Raw genomic sequence first — 15905 nt, 5'->3', positions numbered from 1 at the left:
AGGGTGGGTTTGTGGGGGCTCAACCCCCCACCCCCAAAAAAATCTGATGAACTTTTTCATTATTCTTTCCACGTTTAAAAGTCAGGCGGTAGAAAACCTGATGGTAAAAGAACATAGAACACAACCATCACACTAAGGATCGCTTTTCTGCCTTTGACACGGTCAACCGCGCCATCCTGCTCAGCCGTCTCCGTGATAACCTGGGTATCATCGATCAGGCCCTGGCGTGGCTGACCTCTTTCCTCTCCGATTGACCCTTCAAGATCCAACTTGGGTCCTTCCTCTCCTCTATCTCTATCTCTATCTCTACCTGTGGTGTCCCCCAGGGGTCTAACCTCTCTAGCTGGCTGTTCAACCAATACCTGGCACTTCTTGCCCACCGCATCGCCGCTCTCTGCCACAACTTTCAGTGCTATGCGGATGACACTCCTCTCATTTTCAGGATCCCTTCTGACACCTCTTCTCCTTCTCTCATCTCTGACTGTTTGTCTGCTATCCAGGAGTGATGTGCCACCAATAGTCTCTGCCTTAATGCCAGTAAGGCTGGGATTCTCCTCATCGGCACACCTGCCCCCTCCTTTCCTGTCGCTCTCTGGCCAGCCTCTCTTGGCCCTCTTCCTGCTCCCACCTGTGAGGCTAAAAACCTTGGGGTCATCTTTGACTCCAAACTCACCTATTCTCCTCACATCTCGACGTCTCTAAGAAGTCACACTACCAGCTGCACTTCCTCAGAGGTATTCTTCCTTTCCTCTGCTTCTCCCAAGAAGCCCACTGTCTCCAGAGCTCTGGTTCTCTCTAGGCTGGACTACTGCAACAGCCTCTTTCTAAATCTGCCTCCTTCTACTCTCCGCCCTCTACAACTAATCCAGAACAGGACTGCAAGACTTATCCTTGGCCTCAAGCCAAGGGATCGTATATTTCCATGACTGAAATCTCTGCACTGGCTCCCAGTGGCTGCGAGGATTAAGTTCAAAACCCTCTGCATTGTCCACAAGGCCTTCTGGAGCCTCAAAACCTTCAACTCTCTCTTCCTAAATATCTTCCTTCTCGAGCTCTTCTCTCATCCGCCTCCAACTCCCTCAGGGTCAGTCGCTTCTCCAAGCAAGGAGTTGGTGGTAGATCTTTATCTTCAGCTGGGGCCTCCCTCTGGAACAGCCTCCCTGAAACTTGAGGAGAACCATCTCCGGTTCCGGAAGCACCTCAAGACCTTCCTCTTTGCTTCCGCTTTCTCTCCTTCTCTCCCCTGCTGATTTCCGAGCTGAAACTGAAACTGCACTGGTTACCTGGTTACGCTCTGTTCTTGAGCTCAGGTCCCCTCCCCGCCAGTTGCACATCTGCACTGCCTCCTGGGCAACTTCTGCACTTGGGGGCTGTTTCAGAATCCCTACAGTCCCCTACGAGCTCATGTATTGCACTGTCTCCTCCCCACTTCCCCCACACTTTTCCCTTTCCCCCCTCCTCTGCAATTGCGCGATCTCAATTTCTCTTGGCCTAGTAATATCGTTGTCTTTGTCTTCCTCTGTTCACCCTCCCTTGCCTCATCGTGCCTTGAAACACTTGTGTAAAGGCGCGTTATAAATGCCACATCATATCATTTCATATCAAGGCGAAATTATCCCCTGGAGTTTCCATACCTCATGCAACCCTTTCTCCGAGTCAAAGGTTCCTGTCTCCCATAACCCTTAGCAGTGCACGTATGGTAATGTGTGGAGTCTCCAGGCTGACTTCTTCCTCCCATCTGTCAACACCCAGATCCTTGTCACGCAGAGTGGACAATGTAGCACAGAGGGAGAGCTAGAGAGAGAGAGAGAGAGAGAGAACAGATCTATGCAACCACTGTGATCAGCCTAAGACTGTTATCCAAGGTTGTCCAAATTCAGGCTTCGAGGGTCGGACCCATGGTGGATTTTCAGGATACCCCCCATTAATATTCATGAGGTAAATATGCATACAATGATTCTAAATGTATGCACATTTTTCCTCATGAATATTAATGAGGGGCATCCTGAAAACCCATTAGATTCTGGCCCTCGAGGCCCAGAGTTGGACAACCTTTCTAGACCATGTGTCGGCATCCTTTGGCTCTTCAGCTGCTTTGTACTTCACACTAGCCAGCATAGTCAATGGTGAGGGGTAATGGGAGCCAACGTCTAAAACATATGGAGAGTCACAGCTTGCAGACCCCTGATCTAGAGGGGTGTCCCCATACACCTATTCCAAGTGTGGCAGTCCGCATCCCACCCTGTGGTTCCCCAGGAAGAGGAGTGGTGCCTGACTAAAAGTTCTGGGGAAGCATAACTATTTAAAGAGCTGCTGGGTTCCTCTAGAGATCAGCCTGCAATAGGGTCTGGGCAGGACACTCTGTCCAAGTGGTTGAGGTTTGCGTGAGACCCATTTGGTCATCCGAACATCAATCATATTCTGCTGAGAGTGCAGGTGGCTTCAATTGTGCCGGATGCAACAGGCATCATATAAGAATACAGTGCCTCTCTTCCAGTGCCTCAACATGGCTCTTCAAATGCATGCAGTCTGTGCTTTCAATGATGGATGATATGGAGGGCCTTCTCCCTGGATGAAAAGAGGTGAAGCGAGAGAGAAAGCGACCCATAAATTCCCATACGTAGGGACCCTAGTCTGGGCAGTGGCAGAGCCAGGGTGGGGGCAGTGGAGCTGCCCTCTTGTGCCTAGTGCACCCCACAGCTTCCCACTGGCACCCTATTATTCACCCACCCGGCACCAAAAGCTGCCTCCTCTGTTGAGCCTGGGGTTGTAGTATGTCACAGACTTACCTGGAGGCAATAATAACCAGCCATGGCTGCTTGCAGCAACAGCGATCCCAACTGCGCTCAAGCTGTAAAAGACGAGCAACGCAGAGAGAGAAAATCATCTGTCTAGGTTGATCCTTATGTACCTTGTGCTTTCCTAGTTTTCCACCCATGGCAACTGGTCCTCACAGGATCCAGCCATGTCAGAGGCTTGGGTTTGCCAGGTCTAACAGGGCCCTTACCACACCCACCTCTTTTTGCACTGGTCTGAAGCAACAGTAGGCTGATCATGTGACACAGCAAGATGGAAGAAACAACCTTAATCATGACGGCAGCGCACACCCTCATTTGGTTCATGCCGTGTACGCACTGTGAAATGGAGAGAATGCCATCTAGTAGCCTCATCTCCTAGGCCCAGTGGACTACCCCTACTTGTACGCCATTTCAGAGATGGCTTCCATCTTGTGTTAGCTCTTGTAGTCAAAGATGATATCACTAGAGTATCTCCTTACTTATGCACAGCACGGGGTCTATGAGCAGGCATTTGACAACATCAATGAAATTAGAGAAAGACTCTGACTGCAGAATAGGCAAATATCATTAACCAAGGTGTCACTCTGGCAGTTTATGGACCAGGATAAGGATAAGAGGGTATTTGAATGTTTCAAAACAGACCTATTTAATATGTTATAAGGTGTAATACTTACATGGAAGATCACACTGATAGTAATGTACTTTAAATTTGATTATACTCGCATATATTTAGGCATATTAACATTAAGCACTGGTTTACACACTTGGTTTTAGTTCACACACACTCATATCAATGCATGTATGAATCATTATTGCATATTGTTTTTATGCTAAACAGCTGGTGTAGCTGATGCAATAAATTAATTTTGATTTATTTGATCGACATTATTTAACCAATGGCACACATCAACCTGCCACTCACAAATAATCAGCTGCCCACTCGCGGAGCATGCAAGGGAGGATTCATAGTTGATATGGTGATATTTATTCTTTATATAATGTGGTTAAGGATTTCTGATGCGATGGGCAATCATTAATGAAGAAAAACATTCTAAATGTGTCAAATTCCCATTTGGCCAACTTTTCTTCCACACGAAATGTGCCTTTCTTAGGACCGCTCTGAAGCTCAGACTGTGGACGTACTAGTAAAATTCAATATCAGTGTTAGATGATGTCAACTCATCAATTAATCTGCTGCAACTCTATGTGTGGTTGTTCTTTTCTCTTCCTTAGGTTCTTCATCATCAAAGACAGTTTTCTCCTTTACTACGCCGAGAATGAGAAGCGAAACTTTGAGAGCAATAAATACTTCAATATACATCCCAAGGTACGACTCGTCTTCCAAATGTGGACTTTGGTTAGTTGAAACCAATCATTTAGTTAGTCAAAACCAATCATTTAGTTGGTCAAGAGGGGGTTTCTTTCAATCGCTCGACATCAATGATTGTCAGATTACTCTACACACATTCTGAATGACATGCAAAATATGTCATTAACTCCAATGAAGCCACTAATTGAATATCCAAGAGACAAACGGTTTCTGGAAACTATTAAAAAAATTGGCTTTGTCCAAAAGCAGTGATTCCGATAACGCAATTCGTAATGACCAATTGTGCCATAAGTAAATACTGCCAATTACAGAAGGAAAAATACTTCCAATTTATATAATCTGCTCTGCCGGTGGTAAAAGTACTACTTACTGCTAGAAAAACCTCATTCTGAAATCTTAAAATGGGGATTGTTACCATCAAAAATGATATCAGAAAAGAAAGGCTCCTAGAGTCAAACACATGCCCATAAGCCATAATGTGGATATAATGTGTGTGTGCTACATGTTGCCGCTTAATACTAAATTTGAATATGTCATGGCTGGTGGATTTATTTACTGCATGCTGCACATTTGAACTCTGTATTTATTTAGCAGCAACACATGCAGTAAAATATGGGATTTGCTGGTGGTATTTTGACAATAACCACTAATGGCATACGACCCGTTGATAACATGTCATCCCAATTTTGACAACATGGCCTGGTAGAGTGATAATCTTTGCAGAAAAGTAATTTACCGATCATGGTATTGCTTTTAGAACGATGTCCACAGGTGTTTACCGTTCATCAAACCAATTATACAACTTTGATGAATAAGAAGCTCACCCCACCACTGCCCCTGGTGATCCAGTTCCCTCTTGACTCATCCCCAAAATCTACCTGCCTTTGGTACCTTTTATTACATCCTTCTTTAACACTTGTCTTACCACTTCGACCTTTCCTTCTGCCTTTAAACATGCAATCATTATTCGAATCTTAAAAAATCCCACAGCAAATCCCCTCCTTGTTTCAAATGTTTGTCCTATATTCCTTATACCCTTTCTATCCAAGCTTCTTGAACGTATTGTTTACTCACAAATTTCAACTTTCGTGACTGATCTATCTCTTCTCCCGCCCACTCAGTCTGGGTTTCGTCCCCACCATTCTACTGAAACAGCTTTGACCTGCGTACTGAACTCTCTCCTCACAGCTCGTTATGCAAAACATTACTGTGTTCTCATTCTTGTTGACTTATCTGCTGCCTTTGACACGGTGGATCATTCTTTGATCCTGGACTCTCTTTCCTCTTTTGGTTTTCGTGGGTCTGTTCTATCTTGGTTTTCGTCTTACCTATCTAATCGTACCTTCACTGTCTCCTGGGGCGGCAACACCTCTCTTTGTCTTCCCCTCGATCACAGGGTTCCTCAAGGATCAGACCTTGGTACTTTTCTATTTTCTTTATACACCTCTTTTCTTGCTCCTATTTTTTCATCCTTTGCAGCATCACACCACTTCTATGCTGATGATACTCAGCTTTTTCTTTCTTTTTCAACCTTCACACCTGACATTCATCACACCCTCTCATCTCGCATCTCTGCTATTAAATCCTGGATGACTTCTCACTTCCTCACTTTAAATGCTGGAAAGACAAAAGTCTTATTCTTTCCCGCCAACACTCTTTCCCCGCGCTTCCTCCTCCTTTCATCTCATTTCCTCCCTCTAGTGTTCCCACTTCCCCTACTGCCCGCAATCTTGGTCTTTATTTTGATTCTAATCTTTCCTTTGTCCATCACATCTCCCATACTTCACGTGCTTGTCGATTTCATCTCCACAATATGTACGCAAAATTCGCCCATTTCTTACTTTTCACCACACAAAGCTTCTTGTATCCTCGTTAGTTTTCTCCCAACTCTTTTACTCTTCCGTTCTATCCTCTGGTCTCCCGTGCTCACGTCTTGCTCTTCTTAAATCCATCTATTACTCTTCTATTTGTTCACTTTGCCTTCTTTCTTACCGGGACTCGATTTCCTCTTCTCTTGCCTCACTCGGATGGCTTTCTTTTTATTCCCAGCTCAAATGTAACTTTCTTTTATCTAGTTTTCAAATCTGTCTACGGTCTTGCCCCTGATTATCTTACATCTCTCCTCTCATTCTATTCTCCTTCTCGTTTTTTTCATTCTGCTGGTCTTTTTAGACTTAATGTTCCTCGTCTCCCCTGTGCTCAATCTCACTTTCGCTCCTTTCAGCCTCTTGCTCCTCTTCACTGGAACCTTCTTCCTCTATCTCTTCGTTCTATCACTTCCTATTCTCTGTTTCGTTCTTCTTTAAAAACTCATTTGCTTCAATCTTCTGATTGATTGATACTTTTTGAATCTGAACACTGATTGATATTTGCTGATTTTATTGTACCGTTGATTGTTTTATGTAAAGCGCTGTGGTTAAAGGCGCCATATAAGACATAGTCAAATACAAATAAGAAAATTGCAAAAGGTTTAAGGCAACTAAGAGGCTGAACAGAGATAACTGTTGAAAATCTGCATTTGTTGTTGGGTAGCACTTTGGAGTGACCCACCCTTAAAAGGCGCCTGTTTTAAGCAGGAATGAGAACCCAGTGTTAAAGAGCTAGGTTGGTGTTTGTGTAGGAGTTGTAACTTAATGACGTGGCATCAAGGGCCTGTCAGAGCGCCATCAACACAAAATGCTCCGACTTGGAGACTGGAAAGCATTGAAAAGTGTCAACGTTTAAAAGGGTCGTCTTTTAGGGGTAGAGATTTGGCGGCTTCATCTCAGGCCGCTGCACTTTAAGAAATTGACCTTCGGACGTGGAATCTGCATTTCATTGAACTGCATCTGTGATCAAAAGAGCTAGATTAAGCGCCAAGAGGCCATGACAGTTGTGCTATACGAAACAGAATGACATAACATGAGATAATACTATGCATTGGTCCTTGATTTGGAACTGTTCTGGAGATCGCAACAAGCAATGCTACTGGCTGTTGTCGATCACCTCCACACTTTTTTAAGATATGTTGACATTTTCATGGATAAACCCTTGTGTTGTCACTCTCTTGTGCACTCACTCCATTGTGTACTAGCAGTCTGATGATTCTTTCAATTCATAGCACTAGCAAATGTTGGCTAACTTCTGGCTCTTCACTAGGGTGTCATACCTCTGGGCGGCTGCATCGTTGACGCCAAAGATGAACCCAACATGCCCTACGCAATGATTATTTCCCACGAAGACTTCCACGTGAGTAAACGCCTGTTTTTACCATTACCGCTTAACTCATGAGAGCTCATTTTAAGTGAGCTCGTAGTTGGGTGGCAGGGAGGTGTTACGTGCAGACATACGCATAGGTGGCTCCCGCTGCCAAATTTTGGTAATTTGAATAGTGGAGTGCAAATGTGTAGGGAAAAAGAGGGCGCGTATGCATGTGTATACTGAATCTTGCAGTGCACATTTGCACTCCGCCGTGCAAATGACTAAACGCTGCCTACCCTGCTCGCACGGCAGCAGCGTTTAATTGTAACTAATTGTACACTGGGCAGCATTTACAATGGATCCCTATGGAGTCCGCCGGCTTTCTGCCGACGCAGGAAATGCATGGCGGTGCACATGCTGGGGCATTTGTATGGGATAGGAAGTGAGGCGGCAGACACGCCCCTCCTCTCCACCATACAAATGAATGTGGCCTGGCTTGATTGAAAGGTGTAAACTCTTTACACCTTTCATTCACGCCACGGAGCAAAATGAGCTCCACATTGAGGCGCGACGACTATGTGATTGCAGTGGGACGTCATCACGTTCAGAAAGGAACTAAAAACACCAAGGGCCTGATTCATGGAACTTTTAGCGCAGAGCAAAGAGTACTTTTGCAGTGGCAAGTGACTTTGCTCTGCAAAAATACCCTTTGCACCGCTCTGTGAATCAGGGTGTTTGTTGGCAGTGCTAAGTCACTTTGCACCGCGCTAAACGTTCTATGAACTAGGCCTCAAGTGCCTACCATGGGGTCTGACAACTAATCTGTGATGTCTGGGAGGGGAGTGGCAATTGTGGCCCAATGGCAAATTGCTATGGCCTGTTATGTCAACGCTATAAAATCAGGAGTCATTTTATGAAATATGACAAGGGGCTGCCAATTGGGAATACCAGCCTCTTCCCAACAAAAAAATGCGTGGGGCTGCTGTGCTGTTCCCCACTGAATATCAGACACGCAGAAGATTGTCTCTGCTTCCACCTGAACTGCTGTGTGCATTAGCTGCACTGTGCCACCAGGGGGAGCTCTACCAAGGCTGCTGTCTGATCTAAAGAGAGCCTTCATCGTTATCATGCATTTAGGAGAATTATCTGAAACAGAAGACGATTGGATTAATAGAAAATACCCATCTTTAAACTTCAAATATATGTTCGATCCCCTTGCTTTACTTGTCTTTGAAATAAAAAGGACAAATAATTGTATTCCCAATTTCCAGAACATGACCTTTTCAAAAATTGTATCTAGAGTCTTGCCAACAACATTTTTAAATTTAGCAGTGCAGAAAATTAAAGAATAAAAGTGCCTTTACGCCCCCGTCTTCCGCTCTGGCTCATTTGGCGTGGGCGGCAGTCAAGCAGAGCTTGCCTCTCCGCTCTGCTTTCTTCCTGCGCCCCTGGATCACGCCTGCATGAGATGTTCATGCAGGCTAGAACCCCAAAATTCCAATGGAATACGCCTTGGTTTAGCATCTGCCAAAGGGCACGTGGTTTCCATTTGAACCCGTTATCAGGCACCACCGGCAAACAGTCATTTGCAGGCAGCGTTTTATGGCGTGACGTCCATTCATCGCCGGATTCTTTTTTTGAGTTTTTTTGCCACATTTTTTCTCTCTCTGAAAAACTCATTGAAAAATATACAGGGTGGGTGGGTAAGGGTATAGAAGCATCAGGCGGTTGGGAATAGATTTTATACTATAGGGGAAAGGGGGTTTGGGAGGATCACCCCCAAAAAACATTTTTTTGATTAATTGTTTTGCTGGGAAAAAACTAAAAAAAACTCATTGAAAAATAATCCGGCGGTGAAGGGACATGGAACCCGTTTTATCTGTCACAAAGTGGAGAGAAAAAGTGAAGAGTAAATGCAAATCCACCTTGCATTACACTCCGCATTGGGCGTGTTTAATAATATTGCGTGCATTGTGTAAGCATTGGTGGTCCGCTGCACGCAATTACCATATCCTTTTAAAGGACCACCCACTGACCTATTTCTTAGGCAGCATGGTGGTAACCAAAAGTAGATGCCCACAGAGCGATTCACTTTGGCACATGCCTGGGGATGTGATTTCCACAGGCCGTTTTCAATGCTGCGGAGTGCAAAAGTAAGGTGTAAATGCTAGTCTTCCCAACACGCCTTATCCTTCCACCAGGGCATTTTCGTGTCTTTCCAAAGCTTAGGGGGGCAATCGACAGGGTGTGCACCTCCGCTTTGCATTCCCCCACCATCTCGGAAGAGAACCTGGTTTTAAGCCTACATCAGATTATTATGCTGGTGTAAAATCAAAGGATTCCAATGGAATCCGCTCTCTATTTACACCTGGGAAAAAGCAGGCGGATCCCATAGGAATCAATTATAGCGTAATTTGCAATCAGTGTTTATTTTTTACAAAACGAAGCATAAACAGGGAAGAGGAACAGAGATTTCACGCGGTTTGCTTTGCATAATTATGCAACACTTTGCAAATGATGAAAGTTGCCTGCAGGGGTCCCACCAGCACATACATGCTAACGGTGGCAGTGCCCTGGCTGCAATTTGCTTTTATTGTAAAATGACCTGTTTAGGTGTAAATTATGCCTGTTTATCATCAAGAATTAAAAATACATATGTTATTCAGACAAAACCATTTTCAGTCTAATGCTTAACTTAAAGATGTCATAAACTGCACTGCGATGCCACAAAGAAAAAAACACTACACTTGCAAACGTGGGTTTAAGCATGAGCAAATTACTCCCAACGTGTAACACAAGCAGAGTGCACGTGTAAGAACCCCGTTTGGAGATTTTAGCTTCGGGATGCTTTCTTTGCGCCTGGCTGTCAAAGCTTTTCAGATGTTTGTGAATAACCAGGTAAGCTGAGCTTCCGGGGGGTTTCAAAGGCATTTGCACTGCTCTCCCCAAGTCCTTTCTGACACACCGCAGGGAAAGCCTACTTGTGCCCAACAGCCTTAGGTTATATGCAAAATGTACGCAAGTCCCTACGAATAATGTAAAGTCGTAACGTGTTTTGTGAATTACTGTAGGTGCAAATTGCACCTTTTTTCCAGGAGCTAGAAAGCTTTGTGATTCGTTCCTATATGATATGATATTGCATTTATAATGCGTCTATACACAAGTGTTTCAAGGCACAACGAGGCAAGGGGGGAACAGAGGGAAGACAGAGACAACGATCTTACTAGGCCAGGTGACATTGAGATTGCGCAAGTGCAGGGGAGGTGGAAGAGGACAGTGCAGTGCAGTGCATAGGATAACCAGTAAAATAAATAAAGACTATACATAAATAGTGCGGCCAGCTGATGGCAAGTGCAAGGGTAAGTGCGGACATCAGACGTCAAGTGCTGGAAGGGGATACAGGAACAGACCCGAGTGCAAGGGTTGCCAGGGGGGTGGTGCAGGTGTTTAACTGGTGGGGAGGGGACTTGGGTTCGAGATCAGAGGGTGGCCAGGTAACCAGTGCAGTTTCAGTTCCAGCCAAGAGATCAGCAGGGGAGAGGAGAGAAAGGTCTTGAGGTGCTTCCGGAACCAGAGATGGTTCGCCTCAAGTTTCAGGGAGGCAGGGAGGCTGTTCCAGAGGGAGGCCCCTGCCGAAGAAAGATATCTACCACCAACTCGTTGCTTGGAGAAGGGACTGACCCTGAGGGAGTTGGAGGCGGATGAGCGAAGAGCTCGAGAAGGAAGATATTTAGGCAGAGAGAGTTGAAGGTATTGAGGCCCTAGGCCCCAGAAGGCCTTGTGGACAATGCAGAGGGTTTTGAAGTTAATCCTCACAGCCACTGGGAGCGTGATCATGTGATGCTGCCCCCTAGCTTTAACCAGTGGGAGCCGTTTAAAAAAACAGAACTAGTAAAGTGGCACGCTGTCTTTTATGGTGTGTGTGGCGGGAGGGGGGCGGATGGAGGCAGGGTGAGTGGGGCAGGGGTGAATGTTTAAGGGAGTGGTGCACAGGCTTTTATTTTGCAATCTTCATTGGTTAAATCAATTGGTTTGGTGCGTCATACATTTCTCAAAGATGGTCACTAATCAGAAATATGTTGCCGCTTTTATAGGTGCTTGTCTTAAGTAAAATGTAAAACTCTTACCCAGTAGTAATTTCACTACTCCTATGAGAAGTGGCATTTCTACACTTTCACCGTTGGGGGAGGGGAGTTATGACTGCAGGGCGGTAGTGTGCCCAAGCATAGTTGGCAGCATGACCCATTCCAACCTGTAGGTGCTTTTCCAGTCCTATTTTCTTCTTTGAATTCGGGGACTTGTCGTCTGAGTTTTAAAATGGGGAATATGGAAGTACAAGTCCCAGAATGCAAAGAAAAAAACAGGACTGGTTAAGCACCTACAGATTGGAATGGGTCATTTTGGCAAGTATGCCCCAGTGTTTGTGGGAGTGTATACGTTTTACTGAGAATTAAACAGCAACGCGTTTCATCTTTGCATTGAAAATAGACCCCTCCCCCATCAGCAACAATTAAACATTCGCGCAAACGCAACCACGCCCGACAGGAGTGTGAAACACATTTCCTAGGAGCACAATCGGACTCCAGGTGAAAGTCCGTGCAAAGAATAACACGAGTTAGGTACAAGTTCCATGTGTCCTTGTTTTACATGCTTAACGTTTACATTCCCGTTCTCACATTCCACACTACACATTACTTTCAGTGAAACGAGTTTGATTTTAAAGGGTCATTCTTCATAGGTTTGTGCACATAAAAGGTACACAAATTCCATGCACACGGAGTTGTAACACTTACACCGACCACTCCATGTAGTACACACCTTTCAGACGTGTAACAAAAACGGCGTGAAGTTGCCTTCATCGTCCTGAGCAATGCGGCAAAAATACTTCATATGAAATCTGCCTTTCCGCCAGCCATCTTGCTAAAATAAAATAGTCTGCCCTCATCATCACATGGCGAAGAAACTAAAGAAGGACTGATTCAATACAAAGGCCCCTGCAAATCGCATAGACATCTTCCCTGACAGCCCTGTCTCCAGCCAGCACCATTTTCACTCAGAGGGGTGTTTTGCGGAGTCAGCTCAGCACTGGCATCCCCCACGTTCAGTCCCCCTTCTTCACCCTGGATCTCTGACGATCCATAAGCTAAGAAGCACCACGCGCCTCCACCTTGGTCCATGACGCAATCCTGCTCTCATTGCCTCTTACAAGGAACCCCTCCATGATGGCCTGGATTCTGCCAAGTTCCGCTGCTATGCCGGCCGCCACTTTTCTCTTCACTCTCATGATGATGATGGGTTATTTATAACACGCTTAAGGGTGCCAGTTCTGTGGAGCCGAAGAGTAAGTACCAGGGCAAGAAGGGTTGGCAGAATGGAGCCAGTTCAGCATGGGCGGTGACAGGAAAGACTAGTAAGGAGGAGAGAGTGTAGTTCTGGGAGTAGGAGAGAAGGAGGACGGAGCTGTGGGAGAGAGGGGAGCAGTCACAGGTTCATATACTTTTTCTGATTGTGGTGAAGGAGGAGGCCAAGTCACTGGCTTAGAGTGAGGAGAAGAAAGGACCCAGCCACACACTGTTGCGACTGATGGGTCCTGGATATTTTATGGTCATATCTTAGTTGCGGGAGAATAGCTCAGAGGCAACGTGCTCGCCTTGGAAGCAAAACGACACGGAGCACCACAGGTTCGATCCCCCGGTCCGCGCTTAGAAACCTCTGGGTATAACCTGCTCTCACCTCCTCAGCCTATCACTACCCCAGGGATCTTGCCAGCCTGCTTCTAGGAGGCTGTCATTCTACCTCCACCCCCTCCCCCGAAGAAACCAACAGCTGACCTTCACCCCATCTGCCAATACAACTATCGGCTGACCACCCTCCTCCCCCTCAATGTTCTTGAGGATGTGAATTCCAACTGCATCCATACTTATCTGGTGTGGGTGGGAGTGAAAAAAACTCGGTGAGCCCCTTCAGCCCATCCTGGGCCAAGCCTTATTTACATATGGTCTTTCCCCTTTTGTAATGGCTTGGCAGGCGAAGAACAATGTTCTGGCGGGTTGCCCAGAGCAATGCCAGTGGTTATGATTAATTCAAAACCTTCCACCCATCAACTCTATTGTTTTCCTTTTTCGCCCCGAGTGGGACGGGTATGCCCAGACGTAGATCGCGTGCCTGCTTAGCCTAGAGACCCAAGCTACTCCTCACTGATAGGCCTAGCAAGGCCAAAACATGTTTGGGGATGCTGGTGGTCTTGTGCAGAAGGGATGTGAGCAAGCAGTTCGGGCTGGACTACCCCTTTTAGGGTGGGACCAAGCCTGATTTGCATGTGCTCTTTCCACCTTCTGTAATGGCTTGGCAGATAAAGAACGATGGTCTGAAGGGTTACCCAGAGCAATGCCACAGGTTCAGATTAATTCTAAATCTTCTAGTCATCACCTCTTTTGTTTTGCTTTGTCACCGCGAGTGGGATGGGTATGCCCAGACGTGAGTCCTGTGCCGGCTGGACCCAGAGACCCAAGATACTCCTCACTGATGAGGCCCAACAATGCCGAAAACATGTTTGGGGATTCTGGTGGTCTTGTCCAGAAGGGATGTGACCAAGCAGCTCAGGCTGGACTACCCCTTTTGGGGTGGGACCAAGACTGATTTGCATATGGCCTTTCCCCTTTTCGAATGGCTTGGCAGTCGAATAACACAAGTCTGGAGGGTTGCCCAGAGCAATACCAGAGGTTAAGATTAATTCAAAACCTTCCAGCCATCACCTCTTTTGTTTTCCTCTCAACCTTGGCCAGGATACTGCAGGATATGACCGAAATCACCCTAACTGACTCGACAGCTTGAATTGTTTGAATGTCTGTAACTAGCGCCTAGCTGCCTGTGGGCTTTGTGCGCTGCTATTAATGCAAAAAATAAATAAATAAACAGCTGTTTCATGGGTCTCATCTCTTACCTAACTCTTTGCTTCATCTTCAATCCCTGGGAGACTGGCACCTCCTCTGCTACTTCTTTAAGATGGGAAGTGGGGACCTATGCACTGGTAGACGTGAGCGGGAACGGTAGGGAGAGGTTTTCCACCACTTTTGTTTTTTACTGTTAACAGTTCCACTACTTTTTGCAACCATTTTCACCATTCCGGAACTGTTCTTTGTGAAGTTAAAGCACACTTCTCCACTTAACCACCCAATATTATTTACAGCTGAACTGAAATCTGTTTCAACTCAATTGGCTGTCAACCAGAATGACTGCAACCCTTGACAAATGTGTTGCACGTTGCTCCTTCCTTCCTACACTGTCCCCCGCTGGGGTCACAGTTCCACTACTTTTTTGGTACACTTCTGTCACTGAAGGGTCCATCCATGGCCTCTGATCATCACACTCTGCACCTCCGCCCTCGGATAACTCATCTCCTTCTTCGGCCTCTTGTACGATTTTTGTTTTGCTGCCTGGGGCGCTGCGGCCTCTAAGACCAGCTGTGCGGCCTCTAAGACCCTCCCTGCTAGACTCCCTCGACAATAGGTTCACAGATCATCCATACCTGCGCTCTTTCCAGCAATGGGACTTCTCCATCCACCATAGGCCTTATGTAGTGTTTCTCTTCGAAGAACTAGGTTCTTTCTAAAATTAATAGAATGCATGATTATTTACTCCCATCAGGAGTCACGTAGCCTGCCCTGGAAGGAAGTGCATGTGGTGGGTGAAGATATCTGGGCATTAATGGTGCATCTTCCCATACCTGGACTTCAGTCCCCGAGGGTGTTCTGTAGAGGAGCAGCTATATACCCCTGCAGGAGACCCCACCCACTTCCTGCGGTATATTGGAGACATGAGACTGCCCTGTTTGACACCAGCCGCTGTGCCAATCCGGCAGCAAGAGTTTGGAAGAAGATACCCATTAAGAAAACCATATAGAATGTACCCCCCAAGTGAAGATAACTTGCGGAAGGACCTCCCTGAAGGAATATGAAAAAGGAGCAAAGAAGAGCTAGTGACGTCATAAGAAGATGTGCAAGACGTCTCAAAACACTGGTTGAAGAATAATGTATGGAAGGCCAATAGTGAAGCAAGGGTCAAGTGAACTCTCAAATATAAAAGAAGAAGATTACATGTGCATGAAGTGCAGCAGAAAACAACCGTTCAATAAATGTACAGACGCTGAAACGCAAGGTAGATTAAGTCATCGCAGAAGCTAGCTATAAGTATTGAATAGAACGCAGGTGAAGCAGCCATCGCACAAAACCTGGACATTGCTAGCATGAATTAAGTGAGTCAAAACCCATGAAGCGCGAATGGACAAACTCTGTCACAGCGAAGAATAATAAGCTCATGAAGCTGCGTGGCGAGGCTGTCTGGCCTGGAGTCTAGATTCTGGAAATCCAGGTCGGCTATCTACTCTGAAGAAGAACGAGTATGCAGAGGATGAATCGTCTCACGTTAAGGTGCAAGAAAGAACACAAATGATGCCAAGCTTGAATTCATTTAGAGCATTTAAAAGCTGCTAAATGGACCAAATCGTGGTCTCCTGTCACGTGAGTCAAGGATGGAAATAAAGCTTGAACTTGAGGACCCAGACACGATAGCGAGTGCCTTCAATCCCGTGCATTCTC

General features: G+C 45.9%; 1 protein-coding gene across 2 annotated transcripts in view; it reads left to right on the top strand.

Moving 5' to 3' along the window:
- The window catches only part of PLEKHD1 (pleckstrin homology and coiled-coil domain containing D1), a 310344-nt gene that overhangs the window by 151284 nt on the left and 143155 nt on the right, over positions 1 to 15905 (top strand). Inside the window, exons 2-3 of one of the 2 annotated variants that reach the window (XM_069638581.1) lie at positions 4032 to 4125; positions 7267 to 7356. In XM_069638581.1, the coding sequence (XP_069494682.1) occupies positions 4032 to 4125; positions 7267 to 7356 (184 nt within the window). The remainder of the gene's footprint in view (positions 1 to 4031; positions 4126 to 7266; positions 7357 to 15905) is intronic. The other variant, XM_069638582.1, reaches the window with a different exon arrangement.

Source organism: Ambystoma mexicanum, chromosome 14 (genome assembly GCF_040938575.1).
Source record: "Ambystoma mexicanum isolate Mex_15411 chromosome 14, UKY_AmexF1_1, whole genome shotgun sequence".
Lineage (NCBI taxonomy): Eukaryota > Metazoa > Chordata > Amphibia > Caudata > Ambystomatidae > Ambystoma > Ambystoma mexicanum.
Note: the sequence above shows the minus strand (reverse complement) of the source record. Positions and strands in the feature narration are given on the sequence as shown.